The 25,782-nt window shown below is 40.5% G+C and overlaps 2 protein-coding genes across 4 annotated transcripts in view; one reads left to right on the plus strand and one right to left on the minus strand.

The window, feature by feature from the left end:
• The window catches only part of cert1 (ceramide transporter 1), a 19,578-nt gene extending 2,345 nt beyond the window's left edge, over window positions 1–17,233 (minus strand). The window contains exons 1-16 of one of the 3 annotated variants that reach the window (XM_023413440.2): window positions 16,516–17,233; window positions 16,164–16,298; window positions 13,561–13,677; window positions 7,198–7,305; window positions 6,813–6,951; window positions 6,064–6,150; window positions 5,720–5,877; window positions 3,616–3,708; window positions 3,335–3,421; window positions 3,135–3,227; window positions 2,710–2,787; window positions 1,901–1,996; window positions 1,376–1,508; window positions 1,210–1,280; window positions 978–1,106; window positions 523–652 (exon numbers count right to left, since the gene is read on the minus strand). In XM_023413440.2, the coding sequence (XP_023269208.1) occupies window positions 523–652; window positions 978–1,106; window positions 1,210–1,280; window positions 1,376–1,508; window positions 1,901–1,996; window positions 2,710–2,787; window positions 3,135–3,227; window positions 3,335–3,421; window positions 3,616–3,708; window positions 5,720–5,877; window positions 6,064–6,150; window positions 6,813–6,951; window positions 7,198–7,305; window positions 13,561–13,677; window positions 16,164–16,298; window positions 16,516–16,605 (1,744 nt within the window). In that variant the 5' untranslated portion in view covers window positions 16,606–17,233. The remainder of the gene's footprint in view (window positions 1–522; window positions 653–977; window positions 1,107–1,209; window positions 1,281–1,375; window positions 1,509–1,900; window positions 1,997–2,709; window positions 2,788–3,134; window positions 3,228–3,334; window positions 3,422–3,615; window positions 3,709–5,719; window positions 5,878–6,063; window positions 6,151–6,812; window positions 6,952–7,197; window positions 7,306–13,560; window positions 13,678–16,163; window positions 16,299–16,515) is intronic. The other 2 variants (XM_023413441.2, XM_023413442.2) reach the window with 2 other exon arrangements.
• A 665-nt stretch (window positions 17,234–17,898) lies between these two features.
• On the plus strand, window positions 17,899–25,293 carry polk (polymerase (DNA directed) kappa). Its single transcript, XM_023413507.2, has 14 exons — window positions 17,899–18,674; window positions 19,045–19,164; window positions 19,273–19,425; window positions 19,765–19,896; window positions 20,026–20,176; window positions 20,366–20,575; window positions 20,966–21,090; window positions 21,320–21,486; window positions 21,568–21,600; window positions 21,711–21,807; window positions 22,534–22,705; window positions 22,859–23,890; window positions 24,463–24,511; window positions 24,643–25,293. The coding sequence occupies exons 1-14, from the start codon at window positions 18,546–18,548 to the stop codon at window positions 24,722–24,724; spliced, it is 2,652 nt and encodes an 883-aa protein (XP_023269275.1). The 5' UTR covers window positions 17,899–18,545; the 3' UTR covers window positions 24,725–25,293.
• Window positions 25,294–25,782: the final 489 nt, after the last annotated feature.

The raw sequence follows: 25,782 nt of genomic DNA on the forward strand, positions 1-25,782 counted from the left end.
GGTGGGGGCTGTGTAAGTCTGAACTGACAGATCAAAGACACGAGCAAACACACCATCTCACTCCAGTGTCAACTACCAGCTGTACGAAGACCAATTAGCAGAAATATTGGCTGACAGGAGGTTGCTCTGAATTATCTGGGGAAAGGTGTAACATTCAAGTTGTTTTTGTTTATGCAAACATGACAGTTGAGCTCTTGAAGACTTCACTGCTTTATTATTAACAAACAATATATTCTCTTTACCGGTTTGCCAGTGCATTAGCCTGAATCAGATAGTGTAGTGTTAATGATTTCATTAATTTCTCCTCTGTAGTCTTGGAAATTCAGTGGGTTTTCTTTATAATTGTATGGACTGTCTATAGACAACAACTGATTAGAGCTTAGGGCTCAACTTAAAACTTCCCTCTGGCGCTTGCAGGTAGATTATGATTATGATTGATGATTGATGATGATGGAATGACTTTGTTTTGTTGGCTGCCAGTTTTGCCCTGGGTATATACTCTGAGGCTGGAGAGGCACTTACCATTGGCAACGTAGGTAATCTTACAAAGGATGTTGTCTCTGCTGATCTCTTTATCACCCTCTGGCGGGCTGACCAGTGTTTGGCAGATCATGGCGACATTGATTTTGGCACGTACACACCGGTTTGTGGGCTGAAAGTAAAACAAAAATGTAAATGCAAACAATCCCCAAGCTGTCACGAATCTCACTGTGACAGACTTGACAGAGGTGAATAGGTCTAAAACTATTCTTTCTTACATTTACACTTAAAGGGAGAGCTACACACAAAGCCTTGGTGGACTGAGGGGTATTTGTAGCTATATGGTGTGATTAGTCATTTTTAATTTAATCACAGTTCTAATATATAAGAAACAGGCCAAACAGTATGTTCGCTGACAAGTAATTTTATCCACTAGATGCTCACTTGCAATACTGCATGATAATAATTAGGTGTAATGCACAATGCAGTCATCTTACAAGGGCATTGTTGTGGTCGACAGAGAAGTTGCAGACCAGCCACGTGTCTGGATCATTTTCGTTTGTTGCCATGATCTTCCTGATGGCTGACAGATAGAGTACATCTCTCTGAGAGGCAGGCCACACTCTCTGAAACACAACCAGAGACATTCGTCAAGTAGGCAGATCAAATTACAAATCAAACGTGCAATGAGTTTCAGCAACCACTAAAACCACCATATGGTCAATTTACCTTGTGTGTCTGGTAAACAATGATGGCATTATCAGAGAGCTTTTCCACAACGTTGAAATTTTCAATGGTGGCTGAGGGAGGAAGAGTTCAGTCAGTTCATGACAATAAAACATAGAAAGTCAAGACAGAGTTGATGTTATGGTGACTTCTGAAATAGTGAACTTACTCTCCCAGTCCATTCGGACATCTGTGTCCCAGAAGTAGTGACAGACCTCATGTCCCGTCACCCCCTTCACACAATGTGTAGCTTTGAGAGGATCCAGGACAATACCGTTCTCCTCCACTTCTCTCCTGTACACCTGTTCCACACATTGCAGAGCGTGAGACACAACAAGTCAGTACTGTAAACATATTCACAACCTCACTACAAAACATATGAGGGACCCTCTTAATTGACTGATAAGCTAATTTTTCCTGTTTGAAAACTTAAAAGATTGTGAAATTAATTCATATTTGAACGTGTGGAGCCAACAGTGGTTTGTTTAGGTAACATTTTTAACTACTGATAACTTATTTTAAGGATTTGATTAATTATTTTCACATTGTGACATGAATATTTTTAACTGATACATTTTCCCTGCTGCTGATTTATCAATGCACAGTAGCTTTTAAAAAGCGAATGGGATTTGAATATTCACAGCTAGCAAACAAGGGAAATGATTCATAAGCAGCCTCTCTCCTCTAGACTCACCTTCATCTCTCCTTCTTCTATTACCAGCTGCCAGTTGGCATCTCCACCCACATCCTGAAGAGAGTAAGTCATATGATTCTGCACCATCTCCTCCACCTAAGAGACGGACATACATTGATTAAATTCATACGTTAGGGAGTCTTTTCCTGTTCTTTACCTGATTATTTAAGGACATGCTTTGGAACTGGACACACCCCAGGGAAAACAAGAATATATTTGTATCAGGTGTGCTCCACTCAAGTTTAATGATTTACAGTCTTGAGCAATCAACACACCTAGCACCTCTGCAGGTATTTTTTTTTTTTTTTTTTACAGAGGTTTTGAAGACCATCAGAATCTTGGGAATTCCTTAAACAATTTTAGCCAAGTAAATATTTAACACATGATCCTGCTTGCGGGTGTTATTGAACATCCCAATAAAGCCTTATGATTACATACATAGACAGTCTGGATTCATGCCTGCGCGTGCTGTGGAAGACAGAGTGACAAGAGGAGAGGAGGAGAGGTTTCACTAGAGTCCAACCATGCAGCATTAGACTTTTATCAGTGGAATGATGAAAGCTGTTATGTGATGAAGACATTTTTAATGTTGTCCTGTTAGGTTGTTTTTGACTTGGTGCATCATGTAAGATTATAATACCAATGACTTTGGTGTAAGAATCTACTCAAAAACCAACGAAATCCTGGAGACAGTGGTTAGTAGATATTCTGTTACTATCTGCTCATGCTCTCTCTGACTGCGGTGAAAAGCAGTAGGCGTTTGCATCCCCTTGCAGATAGAGGTACTCTCTGTCGACCTGATACAGTACCTGAGCGCTGAATCTGTGAACGTCATCCAAAGCACTGACCAGCTCAGTGGAAGACAGGGAAGAAGAATGGCTATGGAGCTGTACCGTAGAAAGAGCGTTAAAAAAGGGAGAGAGATAAGGAAAAAACTGAAAGAGGTGCCACTGCAGCAGACCGAAGCACACAATCAAAACTTGCTCAAGTAGCATTTCATTTGAAGAAATTATGTAAGCTCAAAAAATACGGCAGTAAGCACAAACTGATTTGCTTAGCCAACAGATTAAGTTCAGAAAAATTGCAGGGCTTAACAGACAGGTCACACTGATTGTGAGCTGACTAGGCTTCCAACAGGATGGAGGAGTTGCAGAAAAGAGGAGCAACCTGTAGCCGTAAATAGCATAGAAATAAAAGTGGACAGTAAAGAGATTATAAGAAATATGTTGAGCACCTTGTTGGCCAATCGGTGTGTACCAATGGTGGAGTAGGCGTCTCCAGATGTAACCGAAGAAGACTGAGATATCCTGACCTTCTCCGACTGGCACTTAAGGACACAGAGCAGAAGTTTGGTAAGAGAGAGATTAAGAAGACACACACTGGACTACAAAGACACGCAACATCTCTGTATATAATGTATGCAACTGTTCTCACCTGCTCCTCTATCTTGTCTTGTCTGTCCAGTGCCGCCTCCACTGCATCAAAGAACTCATCTTCATTGATCAGACTGTTTGGACCCTCCTGTGAAGAGGCGATAATGAACAGATGCTGTAAGATTTATGGGAATCAGGTGAGAACTGCCCTGACCAAGTGCAGAATGATAAAAAAAAAAAATTTCACATGTGCATGCACTCATTGGATGAAGTCAAGAAATCATTCTGCTGTGGTTTATCTAGCCATTTCTGCTCCATTTGGTTTATCTAAGTTCATCTTGCCTCATAGTCTGGGCCTCCGTAGTGTGACTTTTTCTTCAGTTCATGCATAGCGGACTTGTAGGCATCTTCCACCCTCCTCCTCTTCTCTAGCTCCTGTACACAGGTAGAGCAGTGCAGTAGGGTTAGTGTAACTATAGTTAAGCAATAAATGATAATGACAGCATGTAAACAGACAGGCCAATCAAGTTTGCAAAAAAAAAGAAAGTAGAATAAAAGAGAGGTCTGCATGTCACAGTTTGGCAAACCCACCACATCGTTCAACCGTGTGCGCACTCAAACAGGTTTTACCTAATGTCTCATTCCCTGCCAGAGGCAACACAACACACCTCCCACAGATGAACCACAAACAACAGAACACTGCTGTACAATAGAGAACTTACATCCAGTTCCAGATCTACTGTGTTCATTATCTATGACTCAAAAGCAAAGGAAACATAACAAACCAGTCTGAGCATTTGGTCTCTTTGTGTGAACGAATAAATCAAGAAACATTTGCCATGGAGACTTTGCTTTGTTCATATTTCAGACAGAGTTTATCCACACTGGAATAAGAGAAAGCAAGCAAACAGAAGCAGTTATAGGTAAAAGTATACTGTAATATATAAGTATACTGTATCAGAAGTTCTCTGCAGAAAATACGAGGGGGGAGACAAGAGGGAAAGAGACAAACAAAGTGTCAAGGAAGGTGTTGACATACAACACTTCCCACTAAATAAACAGGAGGACATCCTGTTGTCAGATGTGTGTAACAGACAGACACCTACTGTAAAGAAGCGGCTGCCCGTCTGTAAGGGTATCCATTTCTGTGTCTGGTATTTGAGCAGCTCTGTCCTCCTTTGTAGCGAGGGCTTCAATAAACTGCACCATGAAGTCCGAGCAGTCATTTTCTAATTTACTCTCTGTCCAAGTCTGGTCAGGCGTGTCTTGTTCCTTTTGAGTGTGTGTTCTGAAACTATTTCTATTTCCCTACTCCACATTGGCAGCTAAACTTTACACATATAACCAAACACAGATAAGAGTGAGGTAGTTTCACTTCAAACTAACTGAGAGAGCTACCCGGCTTTTGTGAGTTTTAGGGTTGGGCAAGCACGCCTTTGCACACAGAGAAAAAAAAAGAAAAGAAACTGGTTTGACAACATCAGCTGATCAGGATACATGTGCAGCACCAAACAGCTTACCTTTACAGACACACAGTGCTCTCTAGATAAAATAAAATCAATGAATGGATGTGTGTTATGGGAACTCCAATCACACACAATCAAAGAATAAAGAGGTTAAAGCTCGTTGTGAGCAACAGGTGCATTTGTGCTCCTGGTAGGAAAGTGTGTCAATTGTGCGTATAGCTATTAATATTACATTTGATGTAGCTGCTTTACAGTAATCACCCATAAACCAGCTACATCCAGTAAAATATACGACTTTTCAGTAATCTGGACTATGGAATTTAAAGACTCTTGAACTGTTTTTTTTTTTTTCAATGCTGATTGTCTTCTTTTTTTTTTTTTGACCATCAGTGCTTTACGTTTACAACTGGCAGTTGAACAGGGAGTTATACTGCGAAATGTCTTGCTATAGGAACCTTCCATTAAGTCACGTTAACATTTCCTACTAAAAATGTATTGAGACTACCGTAGCAACAAATTGCTTTACAAGATACAGTTTAAGTTACCAAATAAATATGAAAAAATAAATCTGGAACAAATAAAGACATGAACACATACACCTGTCAGATCTTCCATAACCAAGGGAGAGTTTGAGAATAGGGACTTGTAGAAGGAGAACTGAACTACATCCTAAGGAATGTCTAACCTGTTCATTAATAAAGATATATATTTTATAAAGCAAAACACTGTATTTCCCATGGACATGACTTTTTTCACATACAACAATCATGGATAGACATGGCCTGCAGAATGTTGCACCACAACCTGATCACCTGAAGGGCAGAGCCCAAAACATCAACTCTTGGTCATAATAACCAACTCTTTAAAGACAATGGAAGGCGACAATTAGCTCCCCAGTCTGCGACACTTCCACACAGCTCACACGCCCACTCAGGAAACCGCCTATTATTCACATGACGCATGAGAGTGCAAGAGCAGACCTTGTCCAATCTTTTCTGCCAGCTGTCCTCTCGTTTGACCATCAGTTCGATGCAGTGGGACAAGGTAGAGAGGATGCCTGCGGTTGTGGCCTTGAAGGTGATGGCCTCACCCTTGAAGTCAATCCCGTTGATACCTTTGGGGCTGGCAGGGGGAAACACTGGCACAGACAGAAACAAAAAAGAATGTAACAGCTGCCTCATGACTTAATTAACAATAGACATTCTAGCTTTTCACATTTAAAATGAGTACGCTATTACCAGGCCAAGCAACCAAAATGTATTTTTTCACACATATTTGCAAATGAAGCAAAGAATGTTTGGATAGTATCTCCAAGTAAACTCACATTTCTCTTTGCTGCCATTATTGTTGTGATTATATTCACCATCAGGTCTTGTAGTGGTAGGAAAGTCATCTTCGTCCTCCTCAACTACTAGTAAGAAAAACAGATGTAAGTTTAGATCCATCTACAATCTATATGACCACAATATAAAAGGGCATTAATACATAAACTTATGGCTTATAGCTTATTGTTATGTTAAATGACATACTCTTATAGCTAAGAGTATGTCATTTAACATTTTCAAACCTATTCAACAGGACTAGAAGGAATTGCAACGTTTTCTTAATTGGACAATTGTTGATGAAACAATCAAAAAAACAAACAAAAAAACAACAACTCCCATGATCCCAAGCTACTTCATGACACACAACACATCACCAAAGCATTTTGTGTTTAACCTACATAAGAGACCAAGTTGAAAATGAAAGTGATTTGGAAAGCTACAGAAAGGTTCTGCCTCAAGATTAAACAACCCACAGAGTGCTCCCTTTATCTTTCTAATCATTAATGTCTTTCTAGCCACTCTCTTTCAATTCTGATACCACATAAACCAAGTGAAGAAGCTCCCCATCGCTTTCCTTTGGCGGTAAAGATCAAGACTTATGCATCCTCGCCATGGCAACGCTGCTCTATGTATCAGATTTTGTTTGGGTAAAACAGAGCAAATTTAAAAAAAATTTAAATCTATTTAAACTAAATCTCTGACAAGATCAGATAAGTAACACTGATAGTGCATTTATACCACATGTTACCTCGGTCTCTCTGAAATTCATCTTTGGAGACCACATCAGCACAGGAGTCAAAGTATTTCTGCAGGGTGTCTACTTGTCTGCACAGAATGTCCCGAAAAGTTTCCATTTCTGCTAGCTTCTCACGCAACCTGTGCCCCTTCTGTGCAGAGAGAAACAGAAGTACACAGATGCAAACAACAGCAAAAGAAAATTAGACAAAAGGTTGTCAGGGGAAAGAGTTTATTTCAGTTTTTTGCACCATAAGCAAAGATGATTATAAAAAATGAACACAAAATGCTAATTATTAACACTAACACAAAAATATTGCCAGAATGACTTGCCAACATGTCTGGCATTATCTTTCAACTCAATCACTTGTGACCATGTTTTTTTTTTTTTTTCTTACCTTGAAGGAGGATGTGGATGTGGCAGACAAGGCACTGGCTGCAGAGGTGAGGGACAACATGGAACCATGACGCCTCAGACTGGTCTCTGAACCATAACCAGACTCGGCCTGCAACCCAGACAAGGGACAAACAGGAAAGAATGGAGGAATGAGTGGGAACGATGAAGAAGACAGGTAAAGAAAGATGAAAACAGAAAATGTGTGGAGAAAGGAGGAGCAAAGACGGGGAGCAGAGATCAATAAGTGCATAAAACACATTAAACAATATAAATAAAATAAGAAAGTCTGCTGCTCATCAAATCTAGACAGACACAGAAAAAAGGGAGATCAATTCTAGCAGTCAGCAACACTGAGTAATGCTGAGCTGCAACCGAGCAGGGCCTACACCTACACAAACAGTCTGTTGGAAGGGACTGGGGCTGACAGACAGACACATGCACCAACCCAGCCAACAGACCTGATACGAGGTGGTTGGGATACAGTGTAATTTATTTCCACTGCTCCTCAGAGTGGACAAATCTTGGCTGGATTGGATTTTGTGTAGGAAAACAGTGTATTGCGCCATAAAATGTCCTGCCTCACATGGCATTATAAAACAGATAAATGACTGGGCATTAGGGAGTGGCAGTGACTGCATTTGTTCCATTAAACGGCCAACTTACGACTAGACAGGAATTGCCCCCCACCAAAGAAAAATATTCTTGTTTGTCTCACATACAGCTGTTGAATGTTATCCACTATATTAAAGAGAGAGGCAGCAGATTCATGACCAGATATTAGAGTCCAACACTTAAATTCATTGCTTAACTCATCCAGTAGAAACATCAATATGGAGCCAGTGTGAGAGAAATAAGTATGAAATACTTTTATGTATGAATCAGGACCCTAACATGCTGGTGCTTTGTTTCGAGTTTGAATTTATTTGCTTGGGTTTCATGAGTAATTTTCCTCTTGATTATTCAATTAACAAGAGACTGTTAGTTACTCTTGTTAGCCAGTTGGCATGCAGAGATATTTCTTGAGAACAATGAGCAAACAGAAGAGGGAGTCAGGTGACAAATGTGAGAGGGAGCACTGTGCAGACCATCAGAAAAAATCTCCATGTTTGCTGTTCAAGGGTATGTTTACATTCATACAATCCTGTGGTTTCTATGATATTAAGATTAAAGTAACAAATTTAAGCATTTACATAGTTAAAAGTAACACATCATATACTCTCCTAATCACGCAGGTCTGCATGCAGTGGGTTTAGTTAATAATTCGGAAATTTACTCAGAAATAAATGGTGTGTGTTACAAAAAAACAACCCTTGTCATATCATATTTAACTATTATCAATGAAAATCCCTATCAGATAATGTATGAACTGAAATCAAAAACTGAAACATTTGGTATATTTATACAAGGCACACATAAAGTCAGTGGAATACAGCATACGAGAGAATGAAATTCAACAATACAACTCCAGCTGTAAAAATGACCTGACCCATTCTAAACAATAATTGAACATTACAACATTCACACAGTTAAAATTAGAGCTGTTACTAAAGAGACATTACAGCTCAATTAAAAAAAAAAAAAAAACTCTGTAGAAAATAGTGGGTTTTCTCATGTAAAAACTGACTATGAGTGTAGATATTTGCAGCTGAAAAACGCTGGAGGCCAAAAGTCAAAGTGGTTAACTGTTAGTCTAAAAACAACGTACTGGTTTTTGACAGGCTGGACTGTAACTGGCCAGTCACATTCCTGCAAACAGAAAAGCAAGTGGCAGTGCTGAGTGCCAGGAGTGTTCATTTTAAACTACAAATTGAAGTCAACAACAGTTGACACTTTGACTTGTGCCCTGGAAAGTGCTTCAGCTACAGTGTATTGCGACTGAATGCTCAACAAATTATAATGTTTTGATACTTACGGTGCCACAGGAATTTTATTTCTTAACTGCTTCCTTAATGCATTTATACAACACTGAGGTTTAAATTAAATCATCCTCACTGTTAGTGTAATGCATTTCCCGCTACAACAAGACCTTTTACAAACAGCTGACCTTTTGACACAGCCAGCATTTCAAATGGGTGGGTAGTTACATGGGTAAATAAACATTTTAACAAAAAGTGGTGTTAAGGACTATAAGCTTTTCTTACAACACTGTCAGGATCGGATTTGCTAAAGTTTATTTTATTTGGTCAGAGTGAGATATTGTGCAGGTTGCTGAAACAATTATTACTGTATTACTAGTTTGGGCAAAGACCAAAAGGCAAAGCAATGCACTGCAATGAAGCGATGACGACCAATCTGAGACACCCCCAGAGACAGCCATCTTTATACACCTGGTCAGCTGCATGACACAACCATGCAAAATGAACACCCACTCATACACAACACATGAAACAGCATCTTGTGCACACGCCTTTGTGATGTTAATGAGATGAGTCTAGAGTAACTGACCATAGCAACCACCACTGAGTACTTCCACAGATCTGAGCACACTGCTGTTTAGGGAATTACCTCTCATTAAAAATGCCGGTAGTCCAGCACACACCCCTGCAGCATAAGCTTCATTTATAAAAAGATAGTGACTGCTTTCTTATAAGGATTAACATGCAGTGGAGTACAATGCTAAAGCTAGCCTACCAGTGTTATTAATGTGAAAAACTGCATGCATGTAAACAGAGAATAAGCGTTTATTCACTATATGGATGAGGGAACATGTACAGTAATTATTCATGTCACAACACTGGCGTACTAATTAAATATAAATACTTTAGTGATGAGTGACAGTGAGAAAGCAGCATGCCAACATGCTATAAGCCCACCATTCTGCCATTCCGACAGCCAAAGCAGAGCAGGACACTGCTGCAGTCCCGGCAGTTTGCTGCCCTCAACATGGCCCAGACGCTCCCCCAACACTCCCAATGTTCTGACAATTCAGAGGCTTAAATCCAGTATTCCCGTTTCCCTGGACACACCTCACTGACGAACAAAAGGGAAGAGGAGGAGGTGGAGAGGAGAAGCTATACAGCTTAGCGTAGCTTAGCTCATCAAGTAAAAGAAAGCAGTGATAAGAAAAGGAAAGATAGAAGAAAAAGTAGTTATTGGTTCCGTAGCAGACAGAGGAGAGGAAGATACGAGATGCTCCATGAAGAAGAAGAGATGGACTGAGCCGAGAGGAAGAGTCTGGTAATTCCTCGGCAGATCGAAGCAGGTCTGCTCTCAATCGCTTTTTCTGCAGACACGCAAGTGGACTCAAAGATACACATCAACATGCATGCCAGTCGTTCTGCATACATATATCAACAGACCACACACCCTGATACGTGAAACCTTTTCATCTTGTCTATCTTTATGTCCGGCACCCTTTACTGAGCAAGCAACTGTGCCTCGCTGTGTTTGCATGGAAGAAAGAGACCGAGAGAGGGGTAAAAATGAAGGGTGCATGCATGTATGCATTAGAGAGAGAGGGAGAGGGAGAGAGAGAGAGAGACGAGGGCTGTCTGGAGCTGTTTGTGTGATAAACTGCTGAAGTACTAAAAGGGTGGGCGAGTGAAGCAGCCAGCTATACATTATGACAGAGAGAAAGAAAGAGCAAGAGAGAGAGAGAGAGAGACAGAGAGTGGGAGGCAGGGAACAACATTTGTCTGGATCTTCTGCTTTACTTCTACCCACCTCACTCTCCTTTCATTTCTTCCTATTCTGATATGCTGACATCCCCTTGTGAAGTCTGATCTGGACCAGTAGTGTTAAGACTGTGCCAACAACCGACCTGACGAAGTGGTGTTAAAACTACAGATAAAACAAGGGGTTTTCCCCATTCCCTCCTATATCACCCCTCTGAATCTGACAAAATGGAACAGTCTTCTCAGTTGTGATCAATGTGTCCCTCTTAAATTTTGTTGCTGTGAGAACAGGCGATTTAAAAAAATTCATTATTCATCAAGAGCTGCACTTAATGTCCCTACACTTAGCACGACTTTTCCCTCCACCAACACAAACACACCCACGCATAAAAACACAATGGGCTTGCACAAAACGGCTTTTTCTTCGCTTAACAATAACTGCCTCATTTTGTAATATGGATAAATGCAAATGCTGGTTGTTCGCATTTGCAAAGTGTCTGATAAGAGACACTTAAATGCTGTATTCATGACTTGTTAAACAAATATTAAACCACATTTATAGCTGTTAGAAACTAAGATAAACCCATCATGAGCCAAGAAGGCAGCTGGCAGAAAAGTTTCCTACAACATCTCAAAATATTTTAAAAAGTCAAATGTTTGTACTTAAATTAACTGTCCAGGCTTTACAACAGGAGGCTGAACATTAAACCAAACGCTTAATGCTTTAAGGAGTAAGTTTAAGATTTATTTACTTGTAACAAAATCTATTATTTTTCATCACACTGATGTTGGACAGTTGGTCTATGTATGAATATGTATTCTACTGCCACCTGTTCTTTTGTGATGAGCTTATTTTCACCATTGGAAATGGAAGAGAAAACTACAAATATATTTATTCATCAATATTTGCAGAACGACTAGTGAGTATCTTTAAACAAAGTAGCAGAAAAGTGACACCACCCTGAGGTGGCCGACACTGGTACTCATTCATTCTGTTGGGTCCTGACACAAAGACTAAAATCTGAATGCAAGTGGTTAACATTGCATGGTGCAAGCCTTTCTTTGTCCAGTTGGGAGCAGTGCTGACACACCCACCTACAGTGAGCAATGCTGCAGGTAGTGCAGCATTTCAGCCCACTGAGGTTAATGAAGGGCACAGCCCAGACATAACCCTGAAATACTCTCACACTGTTGTTAATGGACAAGAGACCTGCGGTCACTCGCACTCAGTTGACATGCCAACATCCAGTAGCTCTACAGAAACCATCCACAGCGCCATTTTTGTAGAGAAGCAGGACCAATGAGAGTTCACAGAATAGTGATTATTTTTTCAAGCGTGGTGTGTTTACTTTAGTCTCTCAGCTAATATTTTTTATGTGCCAACACAAGCAAGACAAATAAAGCATTTCCATAACTCTAACCCTTATGCACTGGTTTACAGACCTGTTTTTTAGTCTTACACAGACATTTCACACAACACCACAATGTTTGGCATTACCCAGGTTTTTGTTTGGTCTGTAGGGTTTTTGAATACTGTATGAGCAAATCAATAAAAACTAAAATATAGATAAAAATAAGACTAAATTGATGGTTAACTAGCTTAATATGTGCTACTAATGCAAACTACGAACTAATGCAAACTTATCAAATTCAGTAAAGTATATCTAGCTGTATCAGCTAGTAATGGATGTAACAATGGTTTACAGCATTATCTGTTGCACGTGTAATTGAATGCAGTTTTTCTATGCAATAGTTTATATTCTGTATCCTGATAAAAGAAAGAATGAACTAAAGCAGATATGTTTGGCCTGTTTTTTATATGTGCATTGTGTTGTTGTGAAAAAAATGCCTTTGTCTCAATGTTGCCACTTTGTTTGTTATAAAATTACAAAACACATCTGGTCTACTTTATCTCAACATGTTTAAGACGTGATCTTTGTGTAATAGTGTTTGCAGCAACCCAAGAGAATTACAGATCCCAGGCTAATGAACTCCTTAATGAAAGGCTTGCTGAAGCCATGACTAATAAGACACCCACACAGTGCACACATAAACCTAAATACAACCTTTGACACACTAACTATCTGAACCACAGCACTTCTCCAGTAAGCCATAACAACATATTCAGTCTGCTTTATAACTCTTATGTTGAGAAACCATACATCATTAACTAGATGTCCTTGCAGAATGAGCAGCTGCCTGGTATCTGATGACAGGGGATACCCCCACCTCAACACCTCACTCCTCAGATTCCTCACATTCCCAGGGTAAATGGCTCTGTGTGTGTTTGTGAATGTGTGTCCGAATCCCTGTCCAGCCACACCCAGCTCACTGAACAAAACAGATAACACCCTGTCTGTTCCTGACCCAAAACTGAACCTGAATGACTGAAATAGGTGAATAATGCAGCAAAACAATGTTTTCAGTGGGCCATTAGGCAAGCCAAAAAAAAAACTTAAAATGTATAATAGCCTACAGGACTGACACCATATGGCCTAAGAAAATTAATTTAAATTCTTGACAAGCACCAAGCAAATCAAAAAAATCCCTGAGCACAACAGGATAGTTTCAAGCACACAGAGCATCTGTAATATTAATTAATATTTCAGGGTATTGCAGCTGACTTTCTTGCAGTTAGGCAAATTCCCATGAATCACAAAAAAGTCTGTATGACAAGCAAACCAAAGTGTTAAAAGAAGCTGGAAAAATCCACAAAATCTGTTGAAGAAAGAGAAACACGTGCTACTCACCTTGTGCAGCTCTATCGACTCAATCCACTGGAGTCTGTGCTCAGGATCTTCAGCCCTGAGGTACCAAACACTGTCGTTCACGCTGATGTCAAAACGACACTCGTCAAATTCATGAGGCTGTACAGAAAGAAGAGAGGGCTCATGAATAGTTATTAGGCAGAGTGCATGAGACATGTCAGGAAATACTATCACCAAATCCAAATATCTTTATTTGAATACCGAAACACAAAAACTCCCTGTGACAAATTTCCCTAGTTCAATAAAATCACTCAGGAAAATGGAGCAAGGAATCCTTCAGTAACACTTCTATAAGTCACTGTCTGTTTATGACACCGGCTGACTAGTGGTGACACATTCTGGACACACATGGATTCAATCAGTCACAGAAACACGTCTGCCACACAATAAACAGGAATTTTAATTAGAAACTGATGTATTATGTCTCAAGCCGCAACCCTACACAACCGCAGCAGAGGTATGCAAAAAACAGATATTCTTCCAGCAGGCCTTTGTCTGATCCTGGGTCACCAAGACCGTTCCTTCTACTATTGGGCCAAATCTTTCAGCTATTTCACTCCCCTATTCTACAATGCACCCAGCCCAGCTCCAACTACTGACCAGCACCCAAACACGTGCACCAAAGAATTCCCCCGTTTCCTCTGAGACTGGAATTTAACCGCTGCACTCAGCTGAGGAGAGATCTGCTGTGTTAAGTTCTCTAATAAGAAATAAGACACAGGTGACTTGAATCTCCTCCCTGTCTTTCTCCTCAGTAGCAACAAGACTACAGCTGCTCTGTCAGCTGATATAACCTCATGTTGTCCAAGTTTAATTAGATTTGCAGAATGACACTCATGTGCTGCCACTGACAACAGCAACATACACTCCAACTCGCAAAACAAACTGTCAGCCTGCATAACTTTATGCAACATTGTCTTAACAGTTTAACACTGGTATTACATTTTACAGGTTGTATATCTTGGATGCTGACAGGGACAAGTGCTTTTCTCTGCCCCTTTGCTTTCTATTACAGTCAGACAACCTCAGAGAAAAAGTCTCCCCTCAGACAGGTGTAACATCAAAAATGCCCTCCAGTTTCAAAATTTCACTGTAAAGAAGGTATGCTGTGGTGACCTCAAGTGCACCCAGCCATGATGCCATTACTGGTTAGAGAAATCCAGTCTATCTTACAGTGCTGTATCAGACACGGCCCATAAACCTCTGCTTTACAATCCAATTTATACCTCTTTCATTCTGCCTAGAACATTTTCTTTCCCCTTGCGTAAGCACTACTGTCCATGCTGCATTGGCTTTTTCCCTTGTATAGGATTGTGGCATTTTCAGTATAAGGAATGAGGAGGTAATCAGTCAAACACTGATAGTCATAGTTCATAAAAAGAGACATCTAAGACTTAGTTTTTTTCTTCTGTGAGGTGTCTTTACACTAGTGTGTCTGCATACAGGTTTGTATTTCAAGTAAAATACTATCTTAACACAATAAATATAAATATTTACTATTATTCATACAAGGGTGCTCTGTATAAACTGACACGAAACACTAATACACAGATACAAGCTTGAACTGATGTGAGCTTTTGATCTTGGCCTATGATAGGAATTCTCAGACAGTAACATTTCCTTCAGATTTTGCCTCCGTGCGAGGACAGTCTGGTGTCTGCAGCTTCACAATGTGCAACAGACTGATGTTAGGCAAGAAGAGAAGCAGAGGCATGTTTCTGCATTCCTGACTACTCAGACCAGTTTCCTTAGACAGCACTGGCTTTTGGATGTTTAGAAAGAAGGAAGAGCCAGTAAGAAGTGGCTGTGTGGGTCATATTACTCTAATTATGAGTGAGCATGGGTAATTAAACTGTGTACACTCTAAGTTAGCCTACTATAACAAAATTACAAAACACTCTGAATGGTGTGTGGAGTTCCATTCAGATCAGCACAAATACAGCAATGCTTACGGAAATGACCACTCTCAGCAGAAGAAACTAACTATGTTTTCCTGTTATTGTTTTAATCCAGTTTTGAGTCATATAATCCTATTGCACAAATCACAGCAAAACCATTTGTTTGGCCTCTGTACTTGGTGGCGGTATGCTCAGAGAGAACAGTGAATATTTAACCAGGGTGCAGGATTTCAGCTTATCTCACCAACAGGAGGCCTGCATAGGGAGAATACAGGTCCAATCTCTACAGTATGTGGTTATAAGCTTACATTTTAACCGTAGGAATGCCAAATTCTGGTAGCCTGTGCAATAACTGCCATGGAAGAAGAGGCATGGGAGTGTGCTAAAACAAAGGTCTCAATCCTACCTGTTATCTTAGTAATGGCTTCATTACTAGTTAATGTTTACTGTTTTATCTTTGAGGAACATGGGTTGAAGGAATAAAAGTTCAGGTCCATGCTAATGACAAAGAAAGACAGGATCAAAACATTCCCACTTCTTCTAGAGTTAACTTCATTCATGATCCCCCACCTTATGAGCCCTTATTCACTGAAATGTTGAACAGGTCCTAAGCTCATTCTGCTGTCTATCTGTGCATTAGACCGCAGAAGAGTAATGTTCCCTCCTCCTATCAGAGTAAATACTTACTGTGATGACAGCCTTGCTGAGGCAGAGAGACCCCCTGCAGCCGTACTCCCGTTCATCCTCCGACTTGTAGTAGCTCAAAGTATTGTTTTTCAACACGACCCATCGGTCCTGCCATCCGTGTATATAATTTGTCCACTATAAACACACAAGAGATACAGGACAAAGAGTTAGCTGCACTTGCAATGAACAGAACCTTAGCCAAAATGATGTGCATGCAGGAATTAATCCTGCTGTCGCAGCTCATTAGTTATGTCTACCTTGCTTTCAGACTAGTAGTGTGTTATTAAGACACATGAGCTAGAAGTTATTTCTGCATCATAAAACACTGTAACATTCAACGTAATCCACTTACCTTGCTTAAAATGCCTCCGAGCTCCACAGGCTGCCCAGATTCTGGGTCCACATCCTCATCCGATCCGGACGATGAACTCTTCTCGGACATTTAAATCCAAGATTCGAAGACAACTTGACTCCGATTTTATCGACAGAGCAGAATAGTTTATCGCTAGCTGCTGGATTAGTTATCAGTTCAAACGCGTCACTGTCTAACCTGCTGACAGCTTCTTTAACTTAGCTTAACGCCAACGAAATAACGTTAATTAGGCATTAACTGAGTCTGCAAAACATCGGCTGGATAGCGTAATTTATCTAAAGTCGTTTGACAGACTTCAACCAAGATAGCTTGTTTTGTAGCAAGCTATTTTAGAGGTGACAGCTGAGTCCCAACTTCTCGGTTTTGCGGGCTTTGTTTTGAAACTGACGTCGAATACCAATGAGACTAGCTAGTTAGCGTTAGCTGTCAAACGACGCAACTAGCTAACATTAACTTAACGAGCAACTTGTGACTGTTGTGGTTAGCTCTCTTAGCTGCAGTCCATTCGCTACTCGCAAGAGTGAACGATAAAGAAGGCCTTAATGTTAACGCTGTACCTCAACTTCAGTCTACAAATGACGATCAACGGGCTGTACTGCTGCTGTAGTTCCGCAGTTTAGTTAGCCGTAGCGGAGGACTGACTAGCTTGTCTTCATTCAGGTCCGGTGGGCTTGGGGCGGGGGGAGCTGCGGCCACGCTTTACTGTGTACCTACAGAGAATGGCGTCAAGCTAAATACAGTTACAGCTAAGCCGGAAGTTTAACATATCTACTTTCAAATTAAAAGCAATACGTTGTTATGTCGGGATTGCAGTGCAATCGAAAACGTGAGAAAAATCAGTTGAAGAGGTGGGAAATATTATTTCATTTTGGCACAGATTACTCCGTAAATATAAATATTGGTGTTACAGATATTGTATTTCTCAAATACCATGTTGCATTTACTTACAAACGCGTACTTTGAAAGAAAGGGTACCGGAAATGTACCATTTATTTTAGATAACTTAATTTGGATTTTGGAAATGGGTTAAATGCTATGAATGTTTTGCAGTTGAAACAAAATTTCATGCAATATGGTTATGAGTGAAATGATCAATTGGCCCAGTTTTATTCTGTAGAGCTGTGGGTCTACTATAAATCCTCTAGCTCGACATGCTTCAAACTATGCCAAAGGTTACATTTCACAGTAATTTCTGTGCCCAGTTATCTTTCAGTAGACCGCTTTCTTGGAGTGTCCTGTGCACTTTAGACACACTGTTAACGCCTAAGTCTAGGGTTCATGTGGCTTCATATCAGGAGAAATTACCACTAATTTCAAGTCTAAAAGGTTACCTTGTAAGGGACATGAGGGTAAAATGATATAACTAATTATGAAAATCATAGGTAGTTTAAAGGAAACCATTTTTTCAAACAAAATTTAAATTGCAAAATGTAAGGAACTAGGCAGTTTCGAAATCCAGGCTAATATAAACTGCAAATACACGCATCTAAAATGATCTGGAGACACTTTCTGTGGGTACTTGGTTTATGTTATAGCTTATTTGAAAAGGGGTAAAAGGTGATCTTGTAAAGCTTCTTTTAATGGTACAGTGCTGTCTCAAATGCCCATTCAGTCGTACAAAACGTCCTTTGATGATAAATTCAAAAATGTATTTATTTACAGAAGTAAACAATGCAAACCCCGCCCCTTCCGGCAACAACGAGACTACGCGGAAGTGCCGCTAAATTCGTCATCGGTTTCAAAACCCAAAACATGTACGGGCACAAGCTTTAGACAGCTGAGAGACTTTGATTCAGAGTGATTGTTCTTGCTCAAAGTACAAAGATTAGTTTCTGAATCAGTGTTTTTTTTTTCCTATTTAGCTCGAGAAGGCGCAAATGTAATGGGAAACGTTGCTACGATATCTTATAGCTTTATCGGCTAATTTTTGAAAGCTGAGCTCGTTATAAATTGGACCATACTGCCTTAAAACAAACGGCTGTTTTCCCATCAAGGGTCTTTTCTTCCGGATGGAAAATGGAATTGCATCCACTAAAGGAGAGGGCTTCCTCTCCAGAATGGCACTTAATGACAACAAGGCCGGTATGGAGGGTCTTGACAGGGACAAGATTAACAAGATCATCATGGAGTCATCCAAGGTACACTCTGACTACTGAAAGGCACTTGTTCAGTTAGTTTTGTGAAGTACCAGGAATTCGTCATACACACAGTCATACACATACAAATTGTCTCTTCTGTGTCCGGATGGCGTGATTGATTCACCTGTGTAACCAGCAAGAATCTAAACAAAGGGATGTGTAGAAAAGTGCAAATTAGGCTCTAGTGTGCTGTGGACAATATGAAATGTGAGGTCTACTTTTACAGATTGTGTCCAGCCTTGTGTGAAAGTCCCATATCCCCAGTGTAATGACATGCAGTCCTAAAAAAATAGATGTGCTACTGTATCTTTTCATTATATCTGTGCTACAGAATCTGTAACTCTCCATTGTCCTTGCCTTTGCCCTGCAGGGATCAAGGTTTTACGAGAATGAGCTGAAGAGAGAGCAGCAGGTGAACCAGCGCATTGAGAAAATGATGCTACAAAAGGCACAGATCACAGAGCAGCAGTTAAAGAAAGCACAAGCTCAGGTGATACAGATAACACTTATGCAGACAAACATGATGTGCTGTCAGATGAAGAAGCTGAATTTCAACCATTATGCTACTTAAGTGTTTTGATCAAATCTCTCTGTGTAGGTGGAGAAGGTGGCCTCAGCGCTGGTGAGGAGTCGTGATCTAAGCCGTGTGATTGTGCATGTGGACATGGACGCTTTCTACGCTGCTGTGGAGATGAGAGACTGTCCTGAGCTGAAGGACAAGCCCATGGCTGTAGGATCCATGAGCATGCTGGTGGGGTATAGAAAATAGAAAATTATCAGTATGTTTGAAATATTTACAGTACATCATTATAAATCTCCTAACCACAGTATAATGCAGCAATACCACATTTCCTCAAATAATAAGTACGAATAAGTCTTCATATGCATATATTACTAAATAATTCATACCATACATTAATTTCACAATACATTACTGTCAAATTAGAGATTATGGATATTTAAACCAGTACCAACATTATATGATGTCTTCAAAACAAATTTAGTATTCAGAAGAGAGTTTTGTATCTTAAATCCAGATTGCTTCTTTATGTAAAAGTGTTTTATATAGATCTCACCCTTTCTTTTACAGTCAACATCTAACTACCATGCCAGGAAGTACGGGGTCCGAGCCGCCATGCCTGGGTTCATTGCAAAGAAACTCTGCCCCAACTTAGTCATCGTTCCAACTAACTTTGATAAATACAGAGCTGTGAGTGATGAGGTAAGAGCAATGCCAAAACACAAACGCATACGAAGAGATAAAGTCACCTAGACACAGCAAAGGCTATGCAGCCCTTTTATGTGACTACTTGCTTTAACTGGTGGTCACAAATTTGTATCTTTCTGTTAGATCCGGGAGATTTTTGCAGACTATGACCCTCACTTCCAGCCATTGAGCCTGGATGAAGCCTATCTGGATTTTACAGACCACCTGGACCACAGGCAGAGCTGGCCGGAGTCCTCTCGTACACATCACTTCCGCGCCAGCAGCACCGCTACAGGCATGACTTAATTATACGGAAATATAAAATGCTTATGTGGTGGATTGTGGGTTTTTTTGTTTTGTTTTTTTCTTTGTAACTGCAACTTTTGCCATTTTTACTGTTGACATGACAACATGACAGAAAAAGTTGTTTCATACACCAGTAATCCATCTGATTACCGTCTGAAATCATTTCTTTCCTTTAAAGGTGAAGAGCAGAGTGAACTTCCCCAGGAGGCACTGCCAGAGGTGAAAGACCTGTCTCCTGTCCTGTTTGAGGACAGCCCGAGCACCTCTCCCTGCTTGCTGGGCTCTGGTGGTGGTGGTGCATTCGAGGTGTTTGGGACGTCTGTGGAGGAGGCTGTGAGAGAGATGCGCTTCCGCATTGAGCAGAAGACCATGCTGACTGCCAGTGCAGGTGAGGGGAAAACCCACTCTGGTGTGACTGATGAATACTAATGTAATAATGATCTCTTTTGTATGCATTGCCTCCATGCTTTTGTTTAGCATTTTGCTTTTTCAATTGAGTTCCACAGGAGAATTATAGCATATTCTCAGCTTATGTTTTCTTCTCTCTCCCTCACCACTTCTGTTCTCGCTGAATAAAAGCTACATTTAAAAAATACATAGTATAGGCAATTCTACTCACTCTAATTCATTGTTTACATTAACAACTGCTCAACAGTAACAATAAAAGTCTGCAATGTCAATCTAGTTGTTTAGACTTATGATCAACATTGTGCTTATGTTTTACCAGCTGTTCATTAACAAATATATCTTTCAATTACACTATTATTCACTCTCCTAGGAATTGCTCCAAACATGATGCTTGCCAAGGTGTGCAGTGACAAGAACAAGCCCAACGGCCAGTACAGACTCCCCTCCACCAGAGAGGCAGTCATGGACTTCGTCCATGGTCTTCCAGTTCGCAAAGTACAGTACATATTGCTCAAACTAAAACATAAACAGAGCCTTTGTGGCGTTGCTGTTGAATAATTACGGAAAGATGTTAGAACGTAATCATAAGTTTTTGTTTTATTAAAGGCTGGAAGGTGTGATGTGAAGTGACAAGTGATGTGCTGCAGACGGGGAGAAGATGGTTGAAGGAAAATCTTTGTAAATATTTAAAAACAGTCAAAAAGGTTTTTGTGTATCCCTCCAGGTTTCTGGCATCGGGAAAGTGAGTGAGAAGATGCTCAATGCTCTGGGAATCAGTAGCTGTTCTCACCTTGGCCAGCAGATGGCACTGTTGTCACTGTTGTTCTCAGAGACAGCCTGGCATCATTTCATGGAGGTTTCCCTGGGTCTGGGCTCCACATATATACCGAGGTAATGTCTGTGTGTTTAGTGAAACTCAACATAGCTGACTGACAAAAAGAGACAATACTCACTGTCTTTGCTTTCATACAGGCATGAGGACAGAAAAAGCATGAGCACAGAAAGGTTGGTTTTTCATAAGGCATAAATAGACACCGACATAACTGAATTGATTCTTTTTGTGTCCCTCCTCTTCACTTTAACTCATTTTCTTCTGTGCCTTTTTATTTTTACAGGACATTTAAAGAACTGAGTAAAGCTGAGGAACAGTTTTCTTTATGCAGGGAGCTCTGTGAAGATTTAGCAGAAGACATGAAGAAAGAAGATCTGAAGGTACAGAATGTCAGAGTGGGTTACTTTATGCAGTAAGTGCATATATTCTGCACAAGTAGGTTAGAATGTGAACATTTTTGGCTTACACAAAACCACATTTGATGTAAGACACTATCCTGGTTACATCAGCCATGCATGTGGTTTTATTTTGTAGTTGCAGCAGACTGTGCTCAGCTGGATTTTGCCTTAGAGGTCTAAAAGACTGTCTCAGAGAAATAACAAAGCAAACAAGCACAGGGGATATTTGAAAAGAAATGGACTTGGAGTCCTTGGTAAGAAAAAGGAAAAAAAGAAATGCCATCTTATTCTAGTCCACCCTAGAATCACAATGACTCCCAACCAAATCTCATACAATTACCTCAATCTGTTCGTTGCTTTTCCAATCGATAGCTAAAGCACGACCATCACCCCCCTGCCTGGGTCCCGATGTGGCCTTGATAGCAGGAGGAAATGGAAGGCCATTAAGGAGACAGCAGGGGCTACTATCAGCCTGGGAAACGTCTCCCTGGGAGATGATCACATTACTATGAGGGTGCTTTGTGGCGTGTTACAAAATGCATTCTGACAAATCAATCAGTGATATGACAGATTGTATAGGTTTACATCGCTTCTATTTATGTCCCTTCCATAAAGTACCATTGGTTACAACAGTAATTAAGAGGTTGTTGACAAAAACAAAAGGACCTTAACTGTTTTTCCTAATGTATTTTCTTCATCTTCTTGAAGGGTAAAACCGTAACACTGAAGCTTAAGAACGTGAACTTTGAGGTGAAAACCAGGGCACTGACGCTGCTGTGTGCTGTTGCTACAGTGGATGAGATCTTTGCTGTTGCTAAGGACCTACTGAAAACGGAAATAGAAAATGAAAGCCCCCAGCCACTCAGACTGAGGCTCATGGGTAATTAGATCGAGCAATATAACTGACATAACAATTAATATAACTAGCTTGAAATAAATCTAAATGATCTGTGACATGCTGCATGTGGAAATAATAACACAGTTGGCATTCATTTTGCAGTTTTCTCCAGATAATTTGTTTTTGTGCTCGTAGGTGTTCGGATTTCTGCTTTTGTCAGTTCGGATGATAAAAAGCCCCTGCAGAGGAGCATCATTGGCTTTCTTCAGCCAGGCAAGACAGACTCCAGTGGCTCTATCCAAGGAATGCACCAAAACCCTGAGAAAGAGCATCTCACCAATCACTCCCTCCAAACCTGGACCCTTACTTGTCCTCCCCCAGTCCAAAAGTGCCAGAAACAAGAGGAAGTTCCCTGGCGGAGCAAGCAGAAGGGGTTAGAGGGAGGTCAGACTGGTGAGGAACCCAAACAGTCTTTCTTCCAAAGGGCCCATGCCAAAAGATTGCAACTCCAGGCAGCGAGGTCAAGCACACAAGAGGAAGGACACGGGGAGAATGTTTCTGTCATTAATTCCATAGATTCTGATGCTCAAAAGGGTGTAGAGTCATCATCAAAAGGGCACAAGAGTACAGCCTCAGATCTCCCAGAAAACGACTTTGTCGAGGCCCAGGCATCCACATCAGGCTGTGGTGGCACAGCGTCAGAGAGCCTCACCTGTCCCGTGTGTTTCAGGCAGGTGGAGACGACTGATTTGAACGTCTTCAACAGACATATAGACCAGTGTCTCAGCGAATCTTCAGGAAAACCAAATCGAAGCACAGATTCGGACTCAGAGTCAGATTTGGACTTAGACATTGTTCGTAACGGTTGTAAGGTGCTGGAAAAATGGAGGGAGGAGTGTGAGGTTAAAGAGGCGAAGAACAGTGAAGAGTTGGAGACGAACAGAGTCGATCCTCAGTGGCAACACGGCTTGAAAAACTATCCCACTCAAACGGTTTTGTTGATCAATGGTGACAAGGAAACCGTGACCTCGCAACAGCCTCAGTCATGTAATGATAAAGGCCCTGTGTTCATCTGCCCAGTGTGTCAGCTGACCCAGGACACTGATGACCTCACTGTCTTCAACCACCACGTTGACCTCTGCCTGAACCAGGAGGTCCTACATGAGCTGGGGGGACAGACATCATCTCGCATAAATCCACCTCCAGATACAAATAGCAAGGCCATAGGTGAGTGTGTGTATTAAATGACCCATCCTCACTTAACACATTCTGGGCTGCTTTTTTTCATTGTATTCCAATCCTTAATTCTGCATTTTGTTTCGAGGCATGTCAGTGTTTCCAGCAAGGATCTAAAGTCCGGCAATGTACTGTATGTTTCTCTGCTGATGACAGATACAGTCCTGTTAGTAACATCTATAAGCTCCGGGTTTGGAGCTAACAGAAGGAATGTCTGTTTGGGAGACATCCGTCTGTGACCTATGACCTTGTTATTTACTGACAGTGACATTGTGTGAGAAGTCTGTATCAATTCCTACAGAGAAAAAGACAACTCATTTCACCCCATGGGGCTCTCTTTGCCCTGGTCTTGGAAATGGCCAAATCACTTTCTCACCTATTCATTTCCTACAATGAACTGCACTCTGGTTTCCTCTTAAACAATCCTGCCTCAGAAATTGCACTCTTTATATCCCAGGAGAAGTGCTGCAATTGCGTACCTCCTCAGTGGATGTCATTTTTTTTTTGTCAGAGAAGAGAAAAAAAATTGAGATTTTTTTCTATCCATTTGTCCCTGTTCACAGATAGAGGCCATCTGCTGCCGAAGCAAACAAGTAAAGGCAAAAGCAAAAGGTGAGACTGCTTGATCACAAATTGCTGCTGCACAAAATGGTTACGTGGTCTCTGCATATACCACGTGCTGTAGGTGAAGTAGTTTGATTTTACAATTATGTCATTGTTTGTGTTGATTTCACAACTTTTAGAAAGGACTCGCCTTCCTCTCCTCCTTCGAAGAGAGCTAAAGGCTTCGGTCCTCACAACACTATTGACAGGTTCTTCAGGTGACGGTCATGCACACATCCTCATCTGGAGGATCTTGGAAAGCGTTCTGCAGGAAATGAAATCCAGCTGTCCCCAGTCTCACTGAGCAGGTTTCGGTCATGCTGTGGACTCTCCATAAACTCAAACTGTCTTCACAATCATTTCATTCAAAGCCATATTCAATTTTTCTCCTCAATAAGCTGTACTTGTAATTAAGACTTACTGATATAAGCAAGTAATAATTTGCACTAATATGCCATGCACAAAATGACAAAGATGACAAACACAAATTTTTTTATTTAAATCTGGCAGATTAATAGAGATTTTGAATGACCTTGTTGTCCGTCAATGCCAGTTTCATGTAAATTTTCTGTTTCTCACTGAAGATAAGCCTAAGTTTTTTTTTATTATAATGTATGATAAGTGGAACATTAGGATATTTATTCAAATCTAGCTTCCAGTGTTATTTATAATTTATCTTCTAAGTTATTTTATTCAGACATTTCCTGTAATTTCTAGGTGTATTTATTGTGATAATACAGTGATATATGTTTAATAATGAAGATAAGAGAATCCTTCTATCAATAAATCAAATTTTGCAAAGAATTCTTTTTTTATTATTATTTTACAATTAATATACCATCCATTCTCTGTTAATCTGATTTCGCTTAACCTAAAAATGACTTCTCCAGGTGGAGCTGCACACTGCAGAAACACTGTATTGCATCAGGTTGTGTGAATGTGACACATTGCTGAAAAAATTGTGTGTGTAACAAGTCAGACCTCCCTGGACAAATAAGTTAAACTACCGTTAGAGTCTTATGTTAATCTTCTGTAAATATTCTACTGTGTTCATAGAAATTACAGTTTAAAAAAACACTTGTTATAACATCTTCATTTCACTTAATGCATGAAAGAAATGAAGCCACACTCATGCCACCTACCAGTCATGTAACCCAGGTCGCAGTGTGTCATGTGAAGTATACTCTGGTACTATCAGCAGTCTCTCAAGGGTGTGAGCTAGTAAAGTAAACATGGATCAGCCCTCAAGCAATTAGGAAAATAGGAGTACATTTCCATTT

Source organism: Seriola lalandi, unplaced genomic scaffold, assembly GCF_002814215.2.
Source record: "Seriola lalandi dorsalis isolate HSWRI2012SDOR001 ecotype SW California unplaced genomic scaffold, Sedor1 jcf7180002054517, whole genome shotgun sequence".
Lineage (NCBI taxonomy): Eukaryota > Metazoa > Chordata > Actinopteri > Carangiformes > Carangidae > Seriola > Seriola lalandi.